The sequence below is a fragment of the Dicentrarchus labrax genome, unplaced genomic scaffold, assembly GCF_905237075.1.
Source record: "Dicentrarchus labrax unplaced genomic scaffold, dlabrax2021, whole genome shotgun sequence".
NCBI classification, from domain to species: domain Eukaryota; kingdom Metazoa; phylum Chordata; class Actinopteri; family Moronidae; genus Dicentrarchus; species Dicentrarchus labrax.
Window position 1 is genome coordinate 10,652,596 of NW_026136710.1, and position 17,968 is coordinate 10,670,563.

At 41.5% G+C, this 17,968-nt stretch overlaps 1 protein-coding gene and 1 long non-coding RNA gene across 2 annotated transcripts in view; one reads left to right on the forward strand and one right to left on the reverse strand.

Annotated features, from left to right (window-relative positions):
* Positions 1 to 17,968, reverse strand: part of dnm1a (dynamin 1a) — a 43,341-nt gene that overhangs the window by 9,204 nt on the left and 16,169 nt on the right. Inside the window, exons 14-16 of the mRNA XM_051413443.1 lie at positions 17,745 to 17,756; positions 16,082 to 16,111; positions 15,679 to 15,792 (exon numbers count right to left, since the gene is read on the reverse strand). Coding sequence (XP_051269403.1) covers positions 15,679 to 15,792; positions 16,082 to 16,111; positions 17,745 to 17,756 — 156 coding nt within the window. The remainder of the gene's footprint in view (positions 1 to 15,678; positions 15,793 to 16,081; positions 16,112 to 17,744; positions 17,757 to 17,968) is intronic.
* On the forward strand, positions 9,832 to 11,577 carry LOC127370798 (uncharacterized). The gene is made up of 2 exons (XR_007886287.1): positions 9,832 to 10,183; positions 10,958 to 11,577. It is a non-coding gene; the product is annotated as an uncharacterized LOC127370798 (long non-coding RNA).

Sequence of the window (17,968 nt, forward strand, 5' to 3'; positions counted from 1 at the left end):
ATGTTTTAATTGTTGTATCGACTTGCCTCCTGTTGCTGCCTCTTGGCCAAGTCATCATTGTAAATGAGGACTGGTTCTCAATTGACTTGTCTTGTTAAAAAAACATAAAAAATACTGCTACAATACTAGAATTCTACCGTCCTTTGGTTTGCTGTGTGTCTATTAGCTTATGGTATTTTGATTTAACATACATTTATTTGTGCACATGAATAACCATGTCAGTGGAAATACAGTAATAGGTATTAAAACTAGATTTAGTTTTTTGTTTATAGTTAATTTTGTTTGTAAGGTGTGTGTATTACCAAACAAATTTGCAATTAATCAAATGTAATTGTTTTTACATAATACATAACTACAAAATAATAATTACATATTTTTTTATAACTACTAAACAATAGAATAAAAAAACAATGTGAGTCAATTAGTAATATTATTTAGAAATTAATAGACACTCAAAATGGACCTGCCAACAATGTTCAAATTTGTTGATTAGTTCTCAAAGCAAATTTCGTTTTGTTGCATTTGACATTGTATCACCCCTTAAAAAGACATCTTGTGCTTTGACTGACGAGCATAAAGTCATGTTTGTTATATTTAATTCACAAAGGACCTTTATTGACAGTTATTATCAATCAGCAGTAATGTAATTATTGTCCTTTGGGTCCTTAGGTCACTTTTGCAGTTTATTTATGAGTCCCTCCTGCGAGCTTCTGTCCATTTCTGGGACAGCCTCTTTCCACTGCTTCTGGAAGGCGCCGTGAGTGGAAATGTTTTGGACGATGTCATGTCCGTGGCGCCTCACGTCCGCTGCAGCATCCGCACATATTCTTCTCACAGCAATAAGGAAGCGTTTGGTGAAGCTCTTGTCACCTGTGAGGGTCCGTGTGGCTCCAAGGACTTTGCATAACTGGCTGAGGTGCTGAGCTGTGCTTGCTCTTACTGTAGTATTGTGGTGACTCAGTCCTGCATTCAGCAGTGTGTTCATGGTGCGACCAGGGCTGCAGTTTTGAACCATAGTGTCCAGTGCGAGATTTGCCTGCTGCTGAATTAAGGTGTCGGATTCAGACACTTTTAGTATCAGCATGCGGCCTGTTTGCTCCACCATGTCATCCATAGCCCTCTGGAGGTGAGCATACATCTCCCCCAGGGTGGCAATAGCAGTGCGGGACACCATCGAGTGCATGTTTTTAACCTCCTCCATGACACCCACACAGATTTTATAAAGTGTGGTCTTCAATACCTCCGGATGGTCCCTTGCCAGATCTTGAACCGATGTTAAACCATAAATTTTTTTTTGCAAGTCTTCAGAGCCGAGCAGTTTACAGATATGGTCCGAGCTTTTTTCAGGACTGGACAACAATCGCAGTCGCTGCTTGTCTTCATCAGTGTTTGAGCAAGATGGTCTCACTTGGGATGGTTGGAATGGTTTGGCTGTGGTAGAAGGAGGATGAGGTGTGAAAGTCCTGTCCTCATCCAGGTTTTCACAAGTCTGCTGGTCTACCTTGGACTTTTTCTGATTTCCCCATTCTCTGGCAATCAGATCAGCTACCTTGTAGGCTTCCTGCTTGAGATGATCATGCAGGGCCTTATTTTTCATGATAGACCAGAAGCTGTCTCCATCAAAGTTTTCACAAGTCATCTGGTCTATCTTGGACTTTGATGTCCTCTGATTGCCCCAATCTTTAGCAATCAGATCAGCCACCTTGTAGGCTTCAGCTTTAAGATGAGCATGCATGGTATCATCTTCCATAATGGACCAGAAGTTAACCTCATGAAAGATTTCTTGAGTCTTCTGGCCTCTGTTGTCTTTCCAGAAATAATGCAAGTTGTCTTGTTTCTCTTGATAATCCATTGTTAATGTCGACAGAAAGATGCACTTAACAGTCAATAATTTGAACTAACTCTTGACAGTTAGTGAAGTGAAACAATTATGTGTTCTGATCACAATGAGACATAATGCTAGAATGATGTAGTTCTAATTCCATGCACGCACACACACACACACACACACACACACACACACAGACACAGACACACAGACACACACACACACACACACACACACACACACACACACACACACAAACAAACACACACAATGTATATGGTTATTAAACCTGCAAAAGTATTGAAAAGTAAAATATAGCTACTCAATATCACCTTCATGAAGATAACAACTTGTTTTAGAGAGGTGATTATTCATTCATTTTCATTTTGGAGGCTACAATTGGTGGTGCTCTATTGTATTGTCAGTATGTTGTAAAGCAATACAATTGACCCTTTTTGTTCTGTGCTCCACTAACAGTTGAGAAAGCCTTGGTCAACTTTCTCCTTTCCTGTAGGCTACTTAGATATGTGCTAGATGCGTCTATGTTGATAAGACAACCACATTTTAAAGATGGTTAAAAGTCAGTCACATCTTAAGTTAGCAAGCTATGATAACAAAACTCTAGATAACTAGCTAGTTAATTTACATCAAGCGTTAGTTAGCTAATGTTTTCCCAACATGAACTAATTTAAGATGTGACTATATAAGTTACTTTTATCTTAACATTTGGTTGTCTTTCTCAACATTGATGAGCCTAGCACATATCAAAGTAGGCCTAAAGGAAAGGAGAAAGTTGAGCGAGGCTAGCTCAACTGTCACTGGAGCACAGACCAAAAAGGGGCGGGACTTAGGAAGTCTCAATTCAACAGCACCACCAACTACACAGTTCAGAATCAACACCTCTCTAAAACCGTTTCAACATAAACTGAACATTTTACCATTCATTAAGGTGAGATTTATTACAGTGTATGTCAGTGTGACTCTGCTCATGTCACACTACAGACACAGTAGCAACAAATGCTCTGGGTGTGGCTGTCCTCGAGGTTACAGTACACAAACCACCAGCCAAGCCCATTTACTTATTATAAGGGACTATGTCAACCAGGTGCCTGAAATGTGAATGCAACATTAACAAGGAAGTGCAATGAATCTGTCTATTTACAACAGCCAAGCGTGAGAGGACATCAGTGGGTTGGTTCACCGAGCTTGCTGTGAACACTTCATCAAAAGCACTTTCTACCAAAGAAATAGCCCCTTTAAAAACCACAGGTGGTGAGCTTTGTGGGTTATCTACAGTTATTGCCAATTTTCTGAACACCACCAGAGTTAGTTGAGAAAATGTCTCTTTTAGAATTTCAGTGAGATGACACTTTTTGATACTGGGTCTTTACACTTACATTACACTATTCTTTACTCATCCATTCACCTGTCTACATTACTGATTTTACTGATTTTCATACCCACCCCAACTTGTAAATAGTTAAATCAATTATTTTCATTTACACCTGAACCACATGTGTGATGTGCTTCGCTTTTGTCTGAAACACACACACACACACACAAACACACACACACACACCCAAATATATGCAGCAGCCCCGGCAGTGCACTTGGTATTTAACCTGTGGTGTTTGGAGCTGTGTGTGAGCAAAGTACTTTCCATGGTTTTGTTTGGCTAGTGAGTAATAGCAGGCTCATTATGAAAAGCCAGAGGAAGTTCACTTCTGGATTCATAAAGGCACTTCACTCTGCACACAGTCCAAGAAACGTCTCAAAGACTCAAAGACTATTTCAATGTGAATGAAATATGGCCGCTTTCTCCCACACACACACACACACATACACACACACACAGAAATGCTGCAGTATGTATAAACACCAAAAACACACACACGTGGGGACCTTACATAAACCGTATCCAATTAACACTTTGAAACAAATCTGAGTAGTTTGGTGGGCAAAACCAAGAAGATAGTCGTTTATAGCATCCATGTTTTTTTAAGAGGCTACATGTCTTACATGTCTGTGTGTGTGTGTGTGTGTGTGTGTGTGTGTGTGTGTGTGTGTGTGTGTGTGTGTGTGTGTGTGTGTGTGTGTGTATGTTGGAGTGTATGTTGATGGGAGTCTGATAGAAAAGTCCTGGTGACTTGGGCCATGCATCAAAGGGCTGCAGAGAAGCCGCACGGCATCTGGGAGCAATAACGCTGCTTCTAACCCTTCATTACCACAAAGACTGGGCCCTGGGTGGCAGCCAACGGCAATTTTCACAACCCTCCTCCTCACCTCCCTCCGTTTTTCTTTCCCTCCATTCTTCTACCATTCCCCTATTCAGTTCTGTCTTTTAAAAAAATTAAAAGCAGAAAGCATTTCTGTGAGTCTTACAAGATGGGAATGGGGAAGGACATAAAAAGATAGATAGATAGATAGATAGATAGATAGATAGATAGATAGATAGATAGATAGATAGATAGATAGATAGATAGATAGATAGATAGATAGATAGATAGATAGATAGATAGATATACTTTATTGATCCCATAGATATACTTTATTGGGAAATTGCAGAAAGGATGGGACTCGTTGGGGTCAAGCGTTTGGAAAAGCTTGTTTAGCATCCACACTCATGGCCAAATTGGAAAAATTCAGTCCAGCTGAATTAATTTAAAAAGAGATTTTAGCAAATGGTTTGTTACAAAATGACACATCTAAAATGATTATTCTGAAAATAATGGACTTTTGCCAGAAGAAACCTCTTTTTCTAAAAAAAAAACAAAAAAACATTGATATATTGCTGAGTCTACATATAATCAAAAATCCCACTAACGCTAGCAAAATCTGTGTTTGGTCTGTGAGTAATATGTCTTTGAAAAACAGCATCTGAAGAAACTTCATTTGACTTAATGCTGTTTGGACTTTATTGAAAGTGAGGCCACATGTTGCCAACATTTAAATCAGGAACAGCAAACAGACTTTAAATGAGGGAATTACGATTGTGAACCGCTGGAGCTATTCTGGGACAATGTGTAAAATCACACAGCTGCTGATGACTCATAGAGCTACAAGGTTGTGCAATAATGCTCATAACAAATCACCTTGGGCAGCCTGCCAGTGTCCATGCTCTCTAATACTTCATATATCATTAAAAGTGCTACTTGATAACAGTGCAGACACAAAGGTTTTTCTAACCCGTCTGTCAGCTACAGACAAATGTTTCAGGAAAGCAAATCTAATCTGAAATATTCAGTTTCACAGGGACAAAAACATAAATTCTCACATTTTCTTATTATAAAAATATGTGAGTTTAATGTAAGACATGTTTTGTTTGGCTGGTATTTAATCTCAGCTGACTTTGCTGACTCTAAAAAAGTGACAGCCTTTGTGCTCTGCTTAGCTCTTCCTGTGGGAACGAGCACAAACACAAATAAACGTCTTCGTGGAGAAAGGGAACTTGGTGTCCAAATGACAATGACACATTCAGTCAGCGGTCCGGTTGCACAGGCTGGCAGGTCAGTGATACCTTCCTGTTTAGCAGTTAATTGCCAAGCAGTTAATGACCTGCTCTGCGTTTACTTCAGCAGAGGGTCAGTGTAACAACCTGGGGGCTAGCCGGGACATGTGATCAATCACTGGTGACCACCAAAGTGTAAAAGAAGGAGGGAGGGGGCACCACAGCCCACTAACCACATAAACACGTGAAAATCCCCACACGTCTAGCGACTGCTGTCTGACGGGGGGCAAAAGCTCTGGTCAACCTGTGTGTTTAGTGTCTCTCAGTAAAATACAATCTCAGCTACATGGTGGCATGAAACCTGAGAAATATTTCAAAGTCTCTCTTGTAAAAAGGTCAAGTCCAAGTCAAAATGACAAATGATGTCTGCAAATAGTCTCTTAGTTTTCACATGTGAAACAAATATTATTAGATGTAATGGCGACTGCAAAAAAGGAAAAAATGTGTACCAAACATTCGCATCTGAGGTAAAAGTGATGTCAGAATACATTGAGGCAAAACGTTCACATATGTAAACCAACAGAAAGTCACACATGGGGTTTCATGTGCAATTTTTTGGCAGAGGTTTCACAACGATAAATGCATCTTATATAGAGTTCTTACATGTATTTGTGGCTTTGCCGTAATGGATGCAAATTTAGGGGAAAACAGGGGAGGGAGTTAACATAATGCTAAGCATAATCCTGTTTTACTTACAGTATTTATATCATCAGAATTTAACCATCCAAATACTGTAAGACCTAAATTAACTGCTAGAGTACTTTTTATAGTACAATGAACTGCCAGAATATAAAATTTGCACTTCTAAATCAGACTTGTTCTGTATAATACACAGAGGGTGGGTTTGGACAGAGTATATTTTTATTGTGCCAATCGTGAGCAGTTCCAAGGGTGGAGAGAGGGATGGGTTTTTTTTTTTTTTTTACTTTTTTTTTTTTTACACATTTACAGTAAATCTCGTCTTGTAAAACTTGATATTTACGAACATAAAAATCTCTCACTTATGTAAAGGTTAAATATTCAGTTGTATCATCAGGGAATCATGGAAAAGTCTTTCACTGAGACAACATAAAAAAACATATCCTAATATATAACTAAAAGTATAAATATATATATATATAAACACAGAAATACTAAAGGTCATGTGATATGTTATTAAACACATGCAATACAATCTTTAAATGTCTCTCAATCCTCCTTCAAAGGAAGCAATGAGCCTGCAGAGTCTCACATACACATGACAAAATTACAAACTACACACACACACACACACACACACACACACACACACACACACACACACACACACACACACACACACACACACACACACACACAAGGTACATACGACAAGCCAAAAGACATTAAGTGCACACCAGTGTGGTTTCTTTTTATCTGTCCCGTATCTGTTTGGGTTTAACCCAGGCTTTGTTTCTCTAATGATTTTTGTATTGACATTATGCTCTGGATATGTGGGAAACAATCAAGAATGATAATTTACAGAAAGAAAAACATACATTACACATTCATCTCATCAGTCAGGCAGGATAAACTTTGAATTATCCACAAACCACCCTGTGTACCTACTCGGCTCCCTCTGACATGCTGCGGTCGTCACTCATGTCTCTTGTTTCTCTTTTACAACCTCTAACCCCTTTTTCTAATGTTTTCTTTTACAATGAGACAGCAATTTGTTCATTACTGGTTTTGGTACCATTGTTATCATTCTTCCATCATCTTGTCCATTACATCTTTTTAGTTTTCTTCGAAGCGTTCTTACATCCTTGCTATATCCATTCACTTTTGCTCACTTTTCTTCAGTAGATTTCATAGCATTTAACTGTCTGTGTCTAACTTATTTCTCCCTTCCTGTAGGCTGTGTCTCCTATCTTTGAGCTTCATATCCTTTACGTTTAGTATAAGGCAGCAAAGAGAAGCCAGCTTGACTTCTGTTTATTATGTAGTGTCTTATAACCAGTGTGTGTGAGACAGCTGGCTGTGCCTATATCTGAACCATTCAAACTCATCTAAAGCAGGTTTTACTTGAGTAGTTTCAAAACAATGAAAACAAGTTTCTGTTTTTGTGTTTTCTCCTTTCTTTCCTGGTGACCCTTGGCCCCTAGGGGTTTGGGAACCACTGGATTAAACTATCTGTATATAAAGCAGTTAAAACCAGCTACACTTTGACTATAGCAACAATAGTACAATGCAAACATTTTCACTTTTGATACTATACGTACATTTTACTAATACTTTTACTTAAATAAGATTTTGAATGCAGGACTTTTACTTGTACTGTATTTTATGTTAATTTGTTACTTTTACTTAAATCAGCTATAAGGAACTTTATTTTTTTATTTCTGGTGGGCCTGGTGGACAATAAGCGCCTCTTTGAATCTAACTGAAACCAACCAGGTAGCAGGCATTAAGAATAACTATATAGAAATAGCCAATCTTCTTATGTATGTCACTTATGTAGGTCATACGGAGGCATCAGTATCAAATTTAGACTGTTCTATAACCAGTAAAACTCTTGTAGTGGGTTTAGGTAAAGGATCTGAATACCTCTCCCACCACTGCCCTTTGACCTCACCACTATCTTTTTGGACCTTGGAGTTTAATTTCAACAGAAAAATAATAATCATATGATGTCATGAGGGACTAAGAAAATAAAACTAAGTTATTATGTGGTTTACATTCATGTAACCCAACGAGAATAATGACAATTTGACATGCTATCTCTAGTTTGTGAGCGTTCACTGTAACTAAACTGACTTGTATGAAATACAGGGGATCACATTTTGGGGCTGCCTTTATGGGTTTGGCTAGCGTGTTACACGCACACACACACACTCAGATAAATCTGCAGAATGGCGTTCACACACTTAGCAGTGCCACACTGATGCAAACACTCAGAAGATACAATTACACCCACATTAACTGACGCAGTCATTTGCTTTATGCAATATCAGAATACACAGACAGGAAACTTGAGGTTTTTCATGACAATATTAACATAGAATCACATATTACACTGGATGTGTGTGTGTGTGTGTGTGTGTGTGTGTGTGTGTGTGTGTGTGTGTGTGTGTGTGTGTGTGTGTGTGTGTGTGTGTGTGTGCGCGTGTGTGTGCGCGTGTGTGTGCGCATACTTTCTCAATATTTCTGGCTTTACTGACTAAGAGTTTGAAAAGGAAGCTGCCTGCCTGGTCATCCAAACAGTGGAAACAATGTTGGTGCGACCGCAGCGCTCCCCCCACCCAACCATTAAAATTCACTCCTTCCAATCCCTACACCCGAAACCCAACAATAATGAGGACTGATTTCCGTCATTCTCTTTTCTGGCTTGTTTCTCAGCTACATTTTTCATTTATGTTGAAGCATGCTGAGCATCATTTTGCCTCCTTTTCGCCCCACATTTTAAAGTTACTTCCTTCTTTCATCTCCATTTTCCTCTCTCTCACTTTCCCTCCATCTCTCCCAGTACTGCTGACTCGTCTCTCCTGGGATTGTGCCTGCTTTGATTTGGAGCTCAGGTCGGAGCTCAGAAACCATAGCTAAAACAAACACACGGCCTTGGCCACCTCTGCACACACACACACACACACACACACACACACGCATATACACATGGAAACGCTAGCATTGATTACTCCTGTCTGCCTTAGGTAAGAATGAACCCTAAATGTGTGTGGGTGTGTGAAACGAAGAAGGCAAAGGAGGCAAACTTTGACTACTTTTCCTCCTAGTCCACACACACAACCTCTTTCGCTCTGGTTCTGATTTACCAGTAGTATGTCACCCTTCACCAGCAACCCCCCCTCCGTGTGTGGATGTGTGTGTGTGTGTGTGTGTGTGTGTGTGTGTGTGTGTGTGTGTGTGTTGGGAAGGCTGCAGAGCTGCATAAAGGGCTCTTTATTCGAGTCGGACAGGGAGAGGAAATCAGCTTTAGAAGTAAAAACAGAGGGAGCAAGAGAGAGATGGAGACCACAGGGCTGCACATCTGGAGTTATTACAAGGCTTCCTCCTGCTTGCCAAGAAAACGCCGACATTCCTGCCCTTTCTACAAAGACCATGGAGCCTCTACTCTCATCCAGCCCAACTCCTGCACACACATCCATCACTCAAAAACCACATATGCACTTGCATGTACCATAAGCACAGATCTGCACATAGACTGGGTGGAAGAGAAGAACATGAAGAACACATACGTGAGTGCACAAACGCAGACATCCTCCCATCTGCCCACATACGCTTCCACTAAAAAGTTCCCTCCCTCTGCAGCCAATCCTTCACTCTCTTTCCAAACTTTACAACGCACACGCCAAATGAATGCATCTCACTTCCTGTTCACCTTTGACCTTACACTTTCTCCCCAAAAGCCGGAGAAGAAAGAAAGAAAGGGAGGAGGAGAAAAAAAAGCCAGACAGAGGGAGGGGAGAGAGGAAGAAGAGAGGAGAGGAAAAATGGGGGGCCGGCGAGCTCCTCCTCCTTCTCCCTCCATATCTCCTCTCTCTCTCTCCTTTTTCTCCTTCTGTCTCTCGAAGGGGAAACTTGATGGCCAGTCCTTTGCCACGTCGAGCTTCCAGCTGGTCCACCTTGCTCGCTTTTTAGCTCCGGAAAGCTTTCAGTAGATAAATCCAAATGACGCAGAAATAGTGTTTGAACGCGACCGGCCTGGTTTTGCTTCAACAGTGAGGCAGTGTTGAAATGAAAGGACTTCTGGAAACGAATTGGGGCTAACCAGTCAAGAAGGAGAAGAAGGAGAAGAAACAAATATCAGCCAAGAAGACGAGACATCACTGAAGAGAGCAAGTTGTGTAAAGGAGAAGGGAGACAAGTTGCAGGTATTTCCTTCTCAAGGAGGAATTTCTTTTCCGTTTGGCATGCGTCAAGGAGGCGAAAGGTTATGTTTTCCGGTGATTTAGTGGGAGGTGTTGGGTCAGACTCAGCTGACCACAACTATTCACTGATAAGTTTCTAGCCAAGAGAGATTAAGAGCGCTTGGAGACTAAAGAGCTGGCTTTTGGGTGTTTCTGTCTTTTAATGACAGCTTCGTCTGACCAGTTTTTTAAACTGTTTAACAGTTGTATCTCATGACGTATCTTGGTTTTTATTTATTTATTCTTGGCCTGGGGGTCAGCGGGGGCAAACCAAGTTTAGATTGTACTAATTTGCACCATGCGGGTGTGTGTTCTTTTACATTTGAGTTAGTCTTTGTCTGCCATCCATTTTCAGCAAACAGGCTTTGCCAAAAAACAGCACTTCAGTTTTTGAGTTTGTAAAAAGAAAAATTTGTGAATCATTCAAAATTTGACCAATAATCGCCCAAACAATAGCCAGAATTTACTGAATAAATCACAAGATTTATTTAATGGATTTTATTACTCTTCAACATCTCTTTGGGTGTTTTCGAAATATTAAAAATGCATTTATGCATATGGTGTTTCTTCTCCTGAGCTCAGTCTGGAATGCTACTTATCACAGCGGGAGGGAATGCTGTTGAATCTGCCAATCAGTGGCTATCACATCTGTCTAACCTCTCCTCCTCCTCCCCCTCCTCCTCCTTCACCTCCCCGCCGGCCCCTTCATCCATCCCTCACACGCTGTTTCTCCTCCAGCCCACACAATCAGCCTGATCAGCACTTTGTAGCAGTCAGACTACGAGAGCAGATACAGAAGAGGCTGACACTGGAATCACAGTGAGTATCGCTTAAAGAGTGTGTGTGTGAGTGACTCATACTGCGCTCATCTGTGGTGGCATCAGTAAAAAAACTTCTCCACAGCATCCTTCAGCCGCCCAGCCCGCCTGCCCAGTGTTCAGACTACCTGTTCAGGAAGTAGTGGTTGTACAGTAGTCTGCACATTGGTTAGGCTGGCCGGGGAAGCACGGGACGACTCGCAGTGTCCGAAAAGAGAGTGGGAGCGCTCCAGAGGGGCATCCAGCAGGCACAAACACATCAGGCTGTAGGAACACACAGCACCACCCCTCGTCCATCTGGACAAGCCCAGGCACAAGCCTAAATAAAGCACCCAAAGGCTCCACCACAGAGGCCTTGCCCTAGCCTATCCTGGATTTATGAGTGACGGATACATAACTCCCAATTTTTTCCCCAAAAAATGTTTTGCTGTATTTAGTTGTTTGTTTGTTATTTTGTCACTGAACCAAGACTTAAATCTGATGAAGATAAAACTGTAAAGGATAGTTGAAATAGCTGAAATAAAGACGCTTGGATATCTATTTGACATTGTTTCTCATTTTTTTCTCTTTTCTCAAGCAAGTTACACAGAGATTAAACAAATCCACAAAATGGGAAATCCCATGTTGACCAACAGAATCGCACACATATAAATATAAGTGATGGTTGCATGACGTTCTCAACATGTTGTTTGTTTATTCTAACAAACCAAAAGAGCTAACTGAGAACTGAAGCCAGAAAAAGTTCAACCGCACAGAAAAAAATGAACACTTACCCAAAAAGATAACTAAAACACACAGTAAACCCCCAGCATCGCACTGCACTCTTGACCAAAGTGTACAATTACTCTGCCTTCCCTGCATCAACTTGTGGCTGCTTTACCTCAAATGACCATGTAATGTGCAGAGAGGCAGGAAGCCACCATACAAAAATGTTGAAAGAGCAGCCACTCTGTCATTGTCTATTCGCCATTTTTACGAGTTTTTGTATAGCTCTCCCAAAAAAAGACAGAAAATTGCTTGTGGCTTTAGTGTTTGTAGGTGACGTCATGTGAAACGTTACAAGTTTAGCTAGACCCCCTGTCTTGTTTTCCATTATGTTTTCTTTTCTACCTTCACCGGGGCCACAGTTTGTCTTCCAGCCCGCCTGTCTTTGATAAAGTGAAGCCACAGCGTGCCATTCTGAACTCCCTCTCCTTCTCAAGTACACAAAAGCAAAGTAGAGGGCAGAAACATTCACACGGTGTCCCATCACAGAGCATCGTCTGCAGGAATGAAAACCGCAAACCAACCTGTTTCCATTTAGAGCCCTGCCACCATGTCGCAGCCCCAGGAGTGTGCACATGAGCACACACACACACACACACACACACACACACACACACACACACACACACACACACACACACACACAGCATATAGCAGACGTGTTTCTGGTGAGTGCGTTGAAAGCAGCAGTCTGCTGTTTCCCCCCAGGATGTTTACAGCTGGGATCACCAGGCGAGTCTGGCTTTCTGGCAGCTTTACAGCAGGAGCAGGGAAACCCGGGCAGACGCACGCACACACACACACACACACACACACACACACACACACACACACACACACACACACACACACACACACACACACACACACACACATAAAGAGCCAAAAGGGGCACCCAAAGAAAATACATCCTACGGCCACTGAAGGATCTTATCTGTGTGTGTGTCTGTGTGACAAAGGGAATTTGATTATAAGGATATATGAACATCACATGTGCCGACGGTCTATAAAGTCACAGTTGTGTGGGTCTTTTTTTAATGTACAATTTTATTTTCTTTTAAACCATTTTCTCTCCATTCACATCTCTCTTCCTCACACCCTCCCTCCTTCTCTTTCTGCTTTGGGAGGCTTTAAGCTACAGAGCAGCCTGATTCAAAGAATTGGCATGTCCTGTGGTAATACAGACCAGAAGGTTTCTAGGCACACACACACACACACACACACACACACACACACATGCACACTAACCAAAACATCCTGGCACCACTAGTTGGGTTGAAAGTTATTATTAGTGTCTGGGGGTGGTGTGTGCATGTGTGTTTCTGCGAGTGTGAGTGTGTGTGTGTGTGTGTGTGTGTGTGTGTGTGTGTGTGTGTTACCAGGCTGAGGCAAGGGTTTTCCCCATGACGAGAGGCAGTCAATAAAACGGTGCTGCGCTGTTTTGCGAGTTGGTGTAAAGAAACATGTGAATGTGTCTGGATGTAAGTTTAAAAGTGCAAAAGAAAATTCACAATTCGGTTTTCCTTTGCAGGCAGTGATACCTTTTTTTTTTAAGTCCAAACATAAAACTGTTTCCAACTTTTTATCAACTGTGTGTATTTTGGCAAGTATCCACCCAGGTGCACATGTGAGTATAAGCTCTCATGAGTACTCTAAACTGTATGTGTGTGTGTGTGTGTGTGTGTGTGTGTGTGTGTGTGTGTGTGTGTGTGTGTGTGCCTGTGTGACTGGACTATGTAAAAATGTTCAGCTTGGATAGAAAACAAAATGGAAAGCTTCTCTTTTTTCTTTCTATTTCTCTCACTTTCTTTTTTTTCTTTCTATTTTTTTTAAATTTGCAGTGCTGCAGTGCCCTTCAGCCTCTGAGAGCTGAGCTTTAACACCAGCACCATGTGTTGGTTTTGGGTTGCCCCATGGCCTCGCAGTTCCATGTTCAAATAAATATACAGTACAAGAAGGGAGGGAAAGATGGAGGGAGGGGACAGAGGAGAAGGAGAGGGTGACAAGGAAAGATTGAGACAGAAAAGAATGGAGAGACGGGTGAGGGGAGGGGAGAGTGAAGAAGAGTTTCCCTGGTTTGGGGATAAGCCTTCGAGGATGTATGAGGAAGCGATGGGAAATGAGGGGAGGAAAAAGGTAGGAAGGGAGGATATAAAAGCAAAACCCCAGCCCTTTCTCCCTTTTTCTCCTCCACCCTGTCTCCCCCCTCTGTGCCCCCCGACCCCCCAAACATCTCCTCCCCACTTTCTCTCCCTTCACATGGTCCTTGTTACTCCTGCTGCTTACCAGCTAACAAGAGACACTCCTGCCTCCTCCCTTCTCCTCCCCTACAGTCCAGTCCCTCTCTTGCTTTGTGCCCCTTCTTTGAAACGATGTACGCTTTATTAGAAGCAGCTTGTGTGTGTGTGTGTGTGTGTGTGTGTGTGTGTGTGTGCGTGCGTGCGTTTGTGCGTGTGTGTGTGTGTGTGTGTGTGTGTGTGTGTGTGTGTGTGTGTGTGTGCGTGCGTGCGTTTGTGCGTTTGTGTTTGTGTGTGTGTGTGTGTGTGTGTGTGTGTGTGTGTAATTGGGAACAGGGCAGGGCAGGGGGCTCTGGTATGCACATGTGTGTGCCAGCTTCGGTGTCTGACATACTGGGGGGTCCTGATTCTTTGTAAAGGGCCTTCTCAATGCTACACACACACACACACACACACTCCCACACACACACACTTATGTCAGCGAGCAGAGCGGCTGCGGCTAAGGCCTGGAGACAGCGAGACTGTGGCTAGCTCCTAATAGTTCTGCAAACCATCATGGGACACCGCTTTGACCAGTTGGTCCAGTTACAAAGCATGCCGGGTCAAATCATCTCAGCATGCAAAGGTCCAACAGTCATTTTGCCAGTGGGATGAGCTGGAATGAATTTTGGACCAGAAATCGGAAAAGAAACTCTCTCTGGTGGAAGCTTATGGAGAATAAACACTCAGATCCAACTGAAATAATCCTCCTAGTACTGTAATTTGTTGGAAAATATTATAAAAATGCTGTTGCTAAATCAGATGTAAAGCTGTTTGGTGTTTCAAGCGCAGGGGATGATGTCTCAGGTTGTGCAGTTGTGCAGTAGCTCGTTGTCTCTCAAATTAATTTTTTTTGTCTAATCACAGATTTGATTTGATTTTATTGATAGTAGCTCAACACAGAAAAATACGTCGGCCAGTATAAATCACAACACAAATGTACAGACAGGGTCACTACATTTGTGTTCCCTTTGCATTCTAATTATTTTTCAACTGTTAAATGTCCTGCTTACTAAATACTGTATACCTTGGTCACAAACCAAACAAATTAATTTTGTCCTTACCTAAAATGTTTTTAAATGATATATCATATAAAGAAAATTAAAAAACGTGATATGGTGACACCAGATTTTATAAACACTAAATTATATATATTGGTGTCAGCCTCAGAAATTCTAAATTTGTTGGCTGTGCTTTGCATCCCACTAATCCTTTATAATCCAAAAATACTCAAAAGCAAAAATGTCTTTAAAGATATTTATAATAATATAATAGTTTTACTTTTATTTTTTAAGTAAATTAAGTAATTTTGCCTGTAATTTGCAGAGTTCCCTTTTTTGCTTTTTATGATGATGGCCATCTTTAAGCCAAGCATTCCCATCCTGCAACAAGCTATCACATTATTTTACACATTTTATACGCTGCTTTGTTCTTTGTACAACATTACAAAGTAGACCAACAAGTACCAGTAGTCTGTTTGACTGATGCATTGAAGATTTGACTGGCAGCTGTCTGGCCTGCAGCTTCAACAGGAGTTTAAAAAAAAAGTGTGACTGTGTGTGTGTGTGTGTGTGTGTGTGTGTGTGTGTCAGCGTCTCACCTCATCATCTTTATACCAGGACAGGGACTCGGCGGTGAGGACAAACCAGTACTCCTTGGCTCCTCCCTTCATGATGCTGATGTTGTTGATGGTCAACCAGCCCTTCCTGATCACCTGAGAGACAGAAAGGAAAGTGATTGTAAATCACATATTATAGAAGAAAAAAATATCACCATTTCCCCAAATTAACATCACATTAGTCAGTTACACTAACACGTATGCAATGTAATTTCCCTGCTTCTATTGGAGATAAGAATCCACTGCCACAAACAACAGCAGGGTGACGCTCACCTACATGACTAAACACATTCCTCACACTCCTTATTTCCTCTTCTTCTCTTTATATTTCATTCTCTCCACCATACAGAAACTATACACACATACAGTACATTGTTTTATTTACCTTAAACCGATCGTTAACTCCTCTCTCCGGCTGAATGAGAATGTGGAGAGAATGTTACAAAGCTATGCCAACGCAGGGCATTAAGTAAAGGCCAAATACACAAGTTTGGTCAAGTACCAGCACATTACAGCTGGCTGCTGGGATGGCAGCAAAGGGACAGCAAGCAGGGTGGGGGCAAGGGGAGTAAGGAAGCTACAATAAGAGTGGCCCATGTCAAACCTTTTTTGAGACCATGCAGAGAAATGCAGAAGCCTTGCTGTTTTATACTGTATGTGTTTGAATGGAAGTGGTGGAGTGATCAATCTTCAAGTAGCTAAGGTAAACAAAATCCAGAACATTCTCTAATTTCCAGCTGCTGTTATTAGGCTATTCTCTTTATCTGTACCTCTTTATCTATATCTCACTTATCACTTATCACTTATGTCCATACTCACACATACAATACAATCAATACAATCTTTATCTGATGTTTCATTTAAGATTTGACTTGAAATAACTAAATAAAATATGCATGCTGCATCATTGCAAGTCCATTTTATTTATATTTATATAAAAAAAACCTTCTTACTGAATAGAAAACATTTCACTTTTTATCCATAGCCCAAAATCACCCATTTGTCGGCTTTACACTCTGGACAACAAGCAACAATCTCTGTCCTTAGACGTTCAATTCGGTTGAGATAAAACTACATATTCTCCTGTCATTCAGCTGACACATTTGGTATCTTTAGTGAGTTTCAGATCTGGACTAGAATTCAAGATAAAGTTCTGTGGTAGCTTGAACGAAACTGGGCTGCCTATCATCATGGACCCACTGATGGGTCAGGTTAAGTTTTTTCAGTATGGAGGTCAGGAGGGGGTTAAATCAGGAGAACAGAAGCTGCTGGGCCAACTACATCCATCTGTAAACAGGAAGTGAAGCTCACCACTTTATTTACATTGTGCCCCTAACCTTTGACCCCGACCTGGGTGGTTATTATGACAACTGACAACTATGGAGGTGACATATGTCTGGCATACTGCAGGTCTTCATTGCCCCTGGCCTTCTGCTACTTTGGATGAATTAGGGAGAGGGAGGGAATAAGAGAGGGAGATAGAGGGAATAAGTCTAGTGACCTTTTCCTCCTTTTCTTTGAGATGCAAGACCACATGAGTGAGTTTCTCTTTATGTAGTTAAAACTACTGCTGGGGGGGGGCGACTCTTCAGTGCCAAAGCAAACCAGCCTCAGTGTTGGAGTCATAACGAGCGTCTTTCAACAAGCCTGAGAGAAGCCTGTGATAAGAACCTTACATAACATCTAAAATAATCTCTCGGCCGTCCTGTACTTTAGCTGTGTGTATGAGTGTAAGTGTGTGTGCCTGCAGGGAAGACACCACTGAAAAAGAGAGGAAAGGGAAGCAGCCAAGCATTCCCCACGACAGCCACCTGCCCATCTACTGCTAGTTAGTATGAAGCTTATTTTGTACACACACACACACATTCGCACACACACTCATGAATCCACCATGAACGACAATCAAGCACATGTACAAGTTTAAACATATTTAGATACACGTATCCTGACATATGCAGAGCGTAAAAACATGAGCACAGACGCACAAAAGCCTACCTGCAGACATGCACAGAATAACACTCAGACACACACACACACACACTACTCACCATGATCTCATCCTGAAGCAGAAAAGCCACAGAGAGGAAGACCACACAGCAGAAAGAGAAAAGAGACACAGCAGAAAGAGAAATCACTCAGAGGAAAGAAGAGGAAAACAAAACGACAGATACCAAAAACCAAGAATTTAAGAGAATATTAAAGAGTAAATTTAAAATGTGGGAAAATAGAAGAGGATCTGCATGCTTTCAGGGGGAAAAAGCAGAATGTAAAT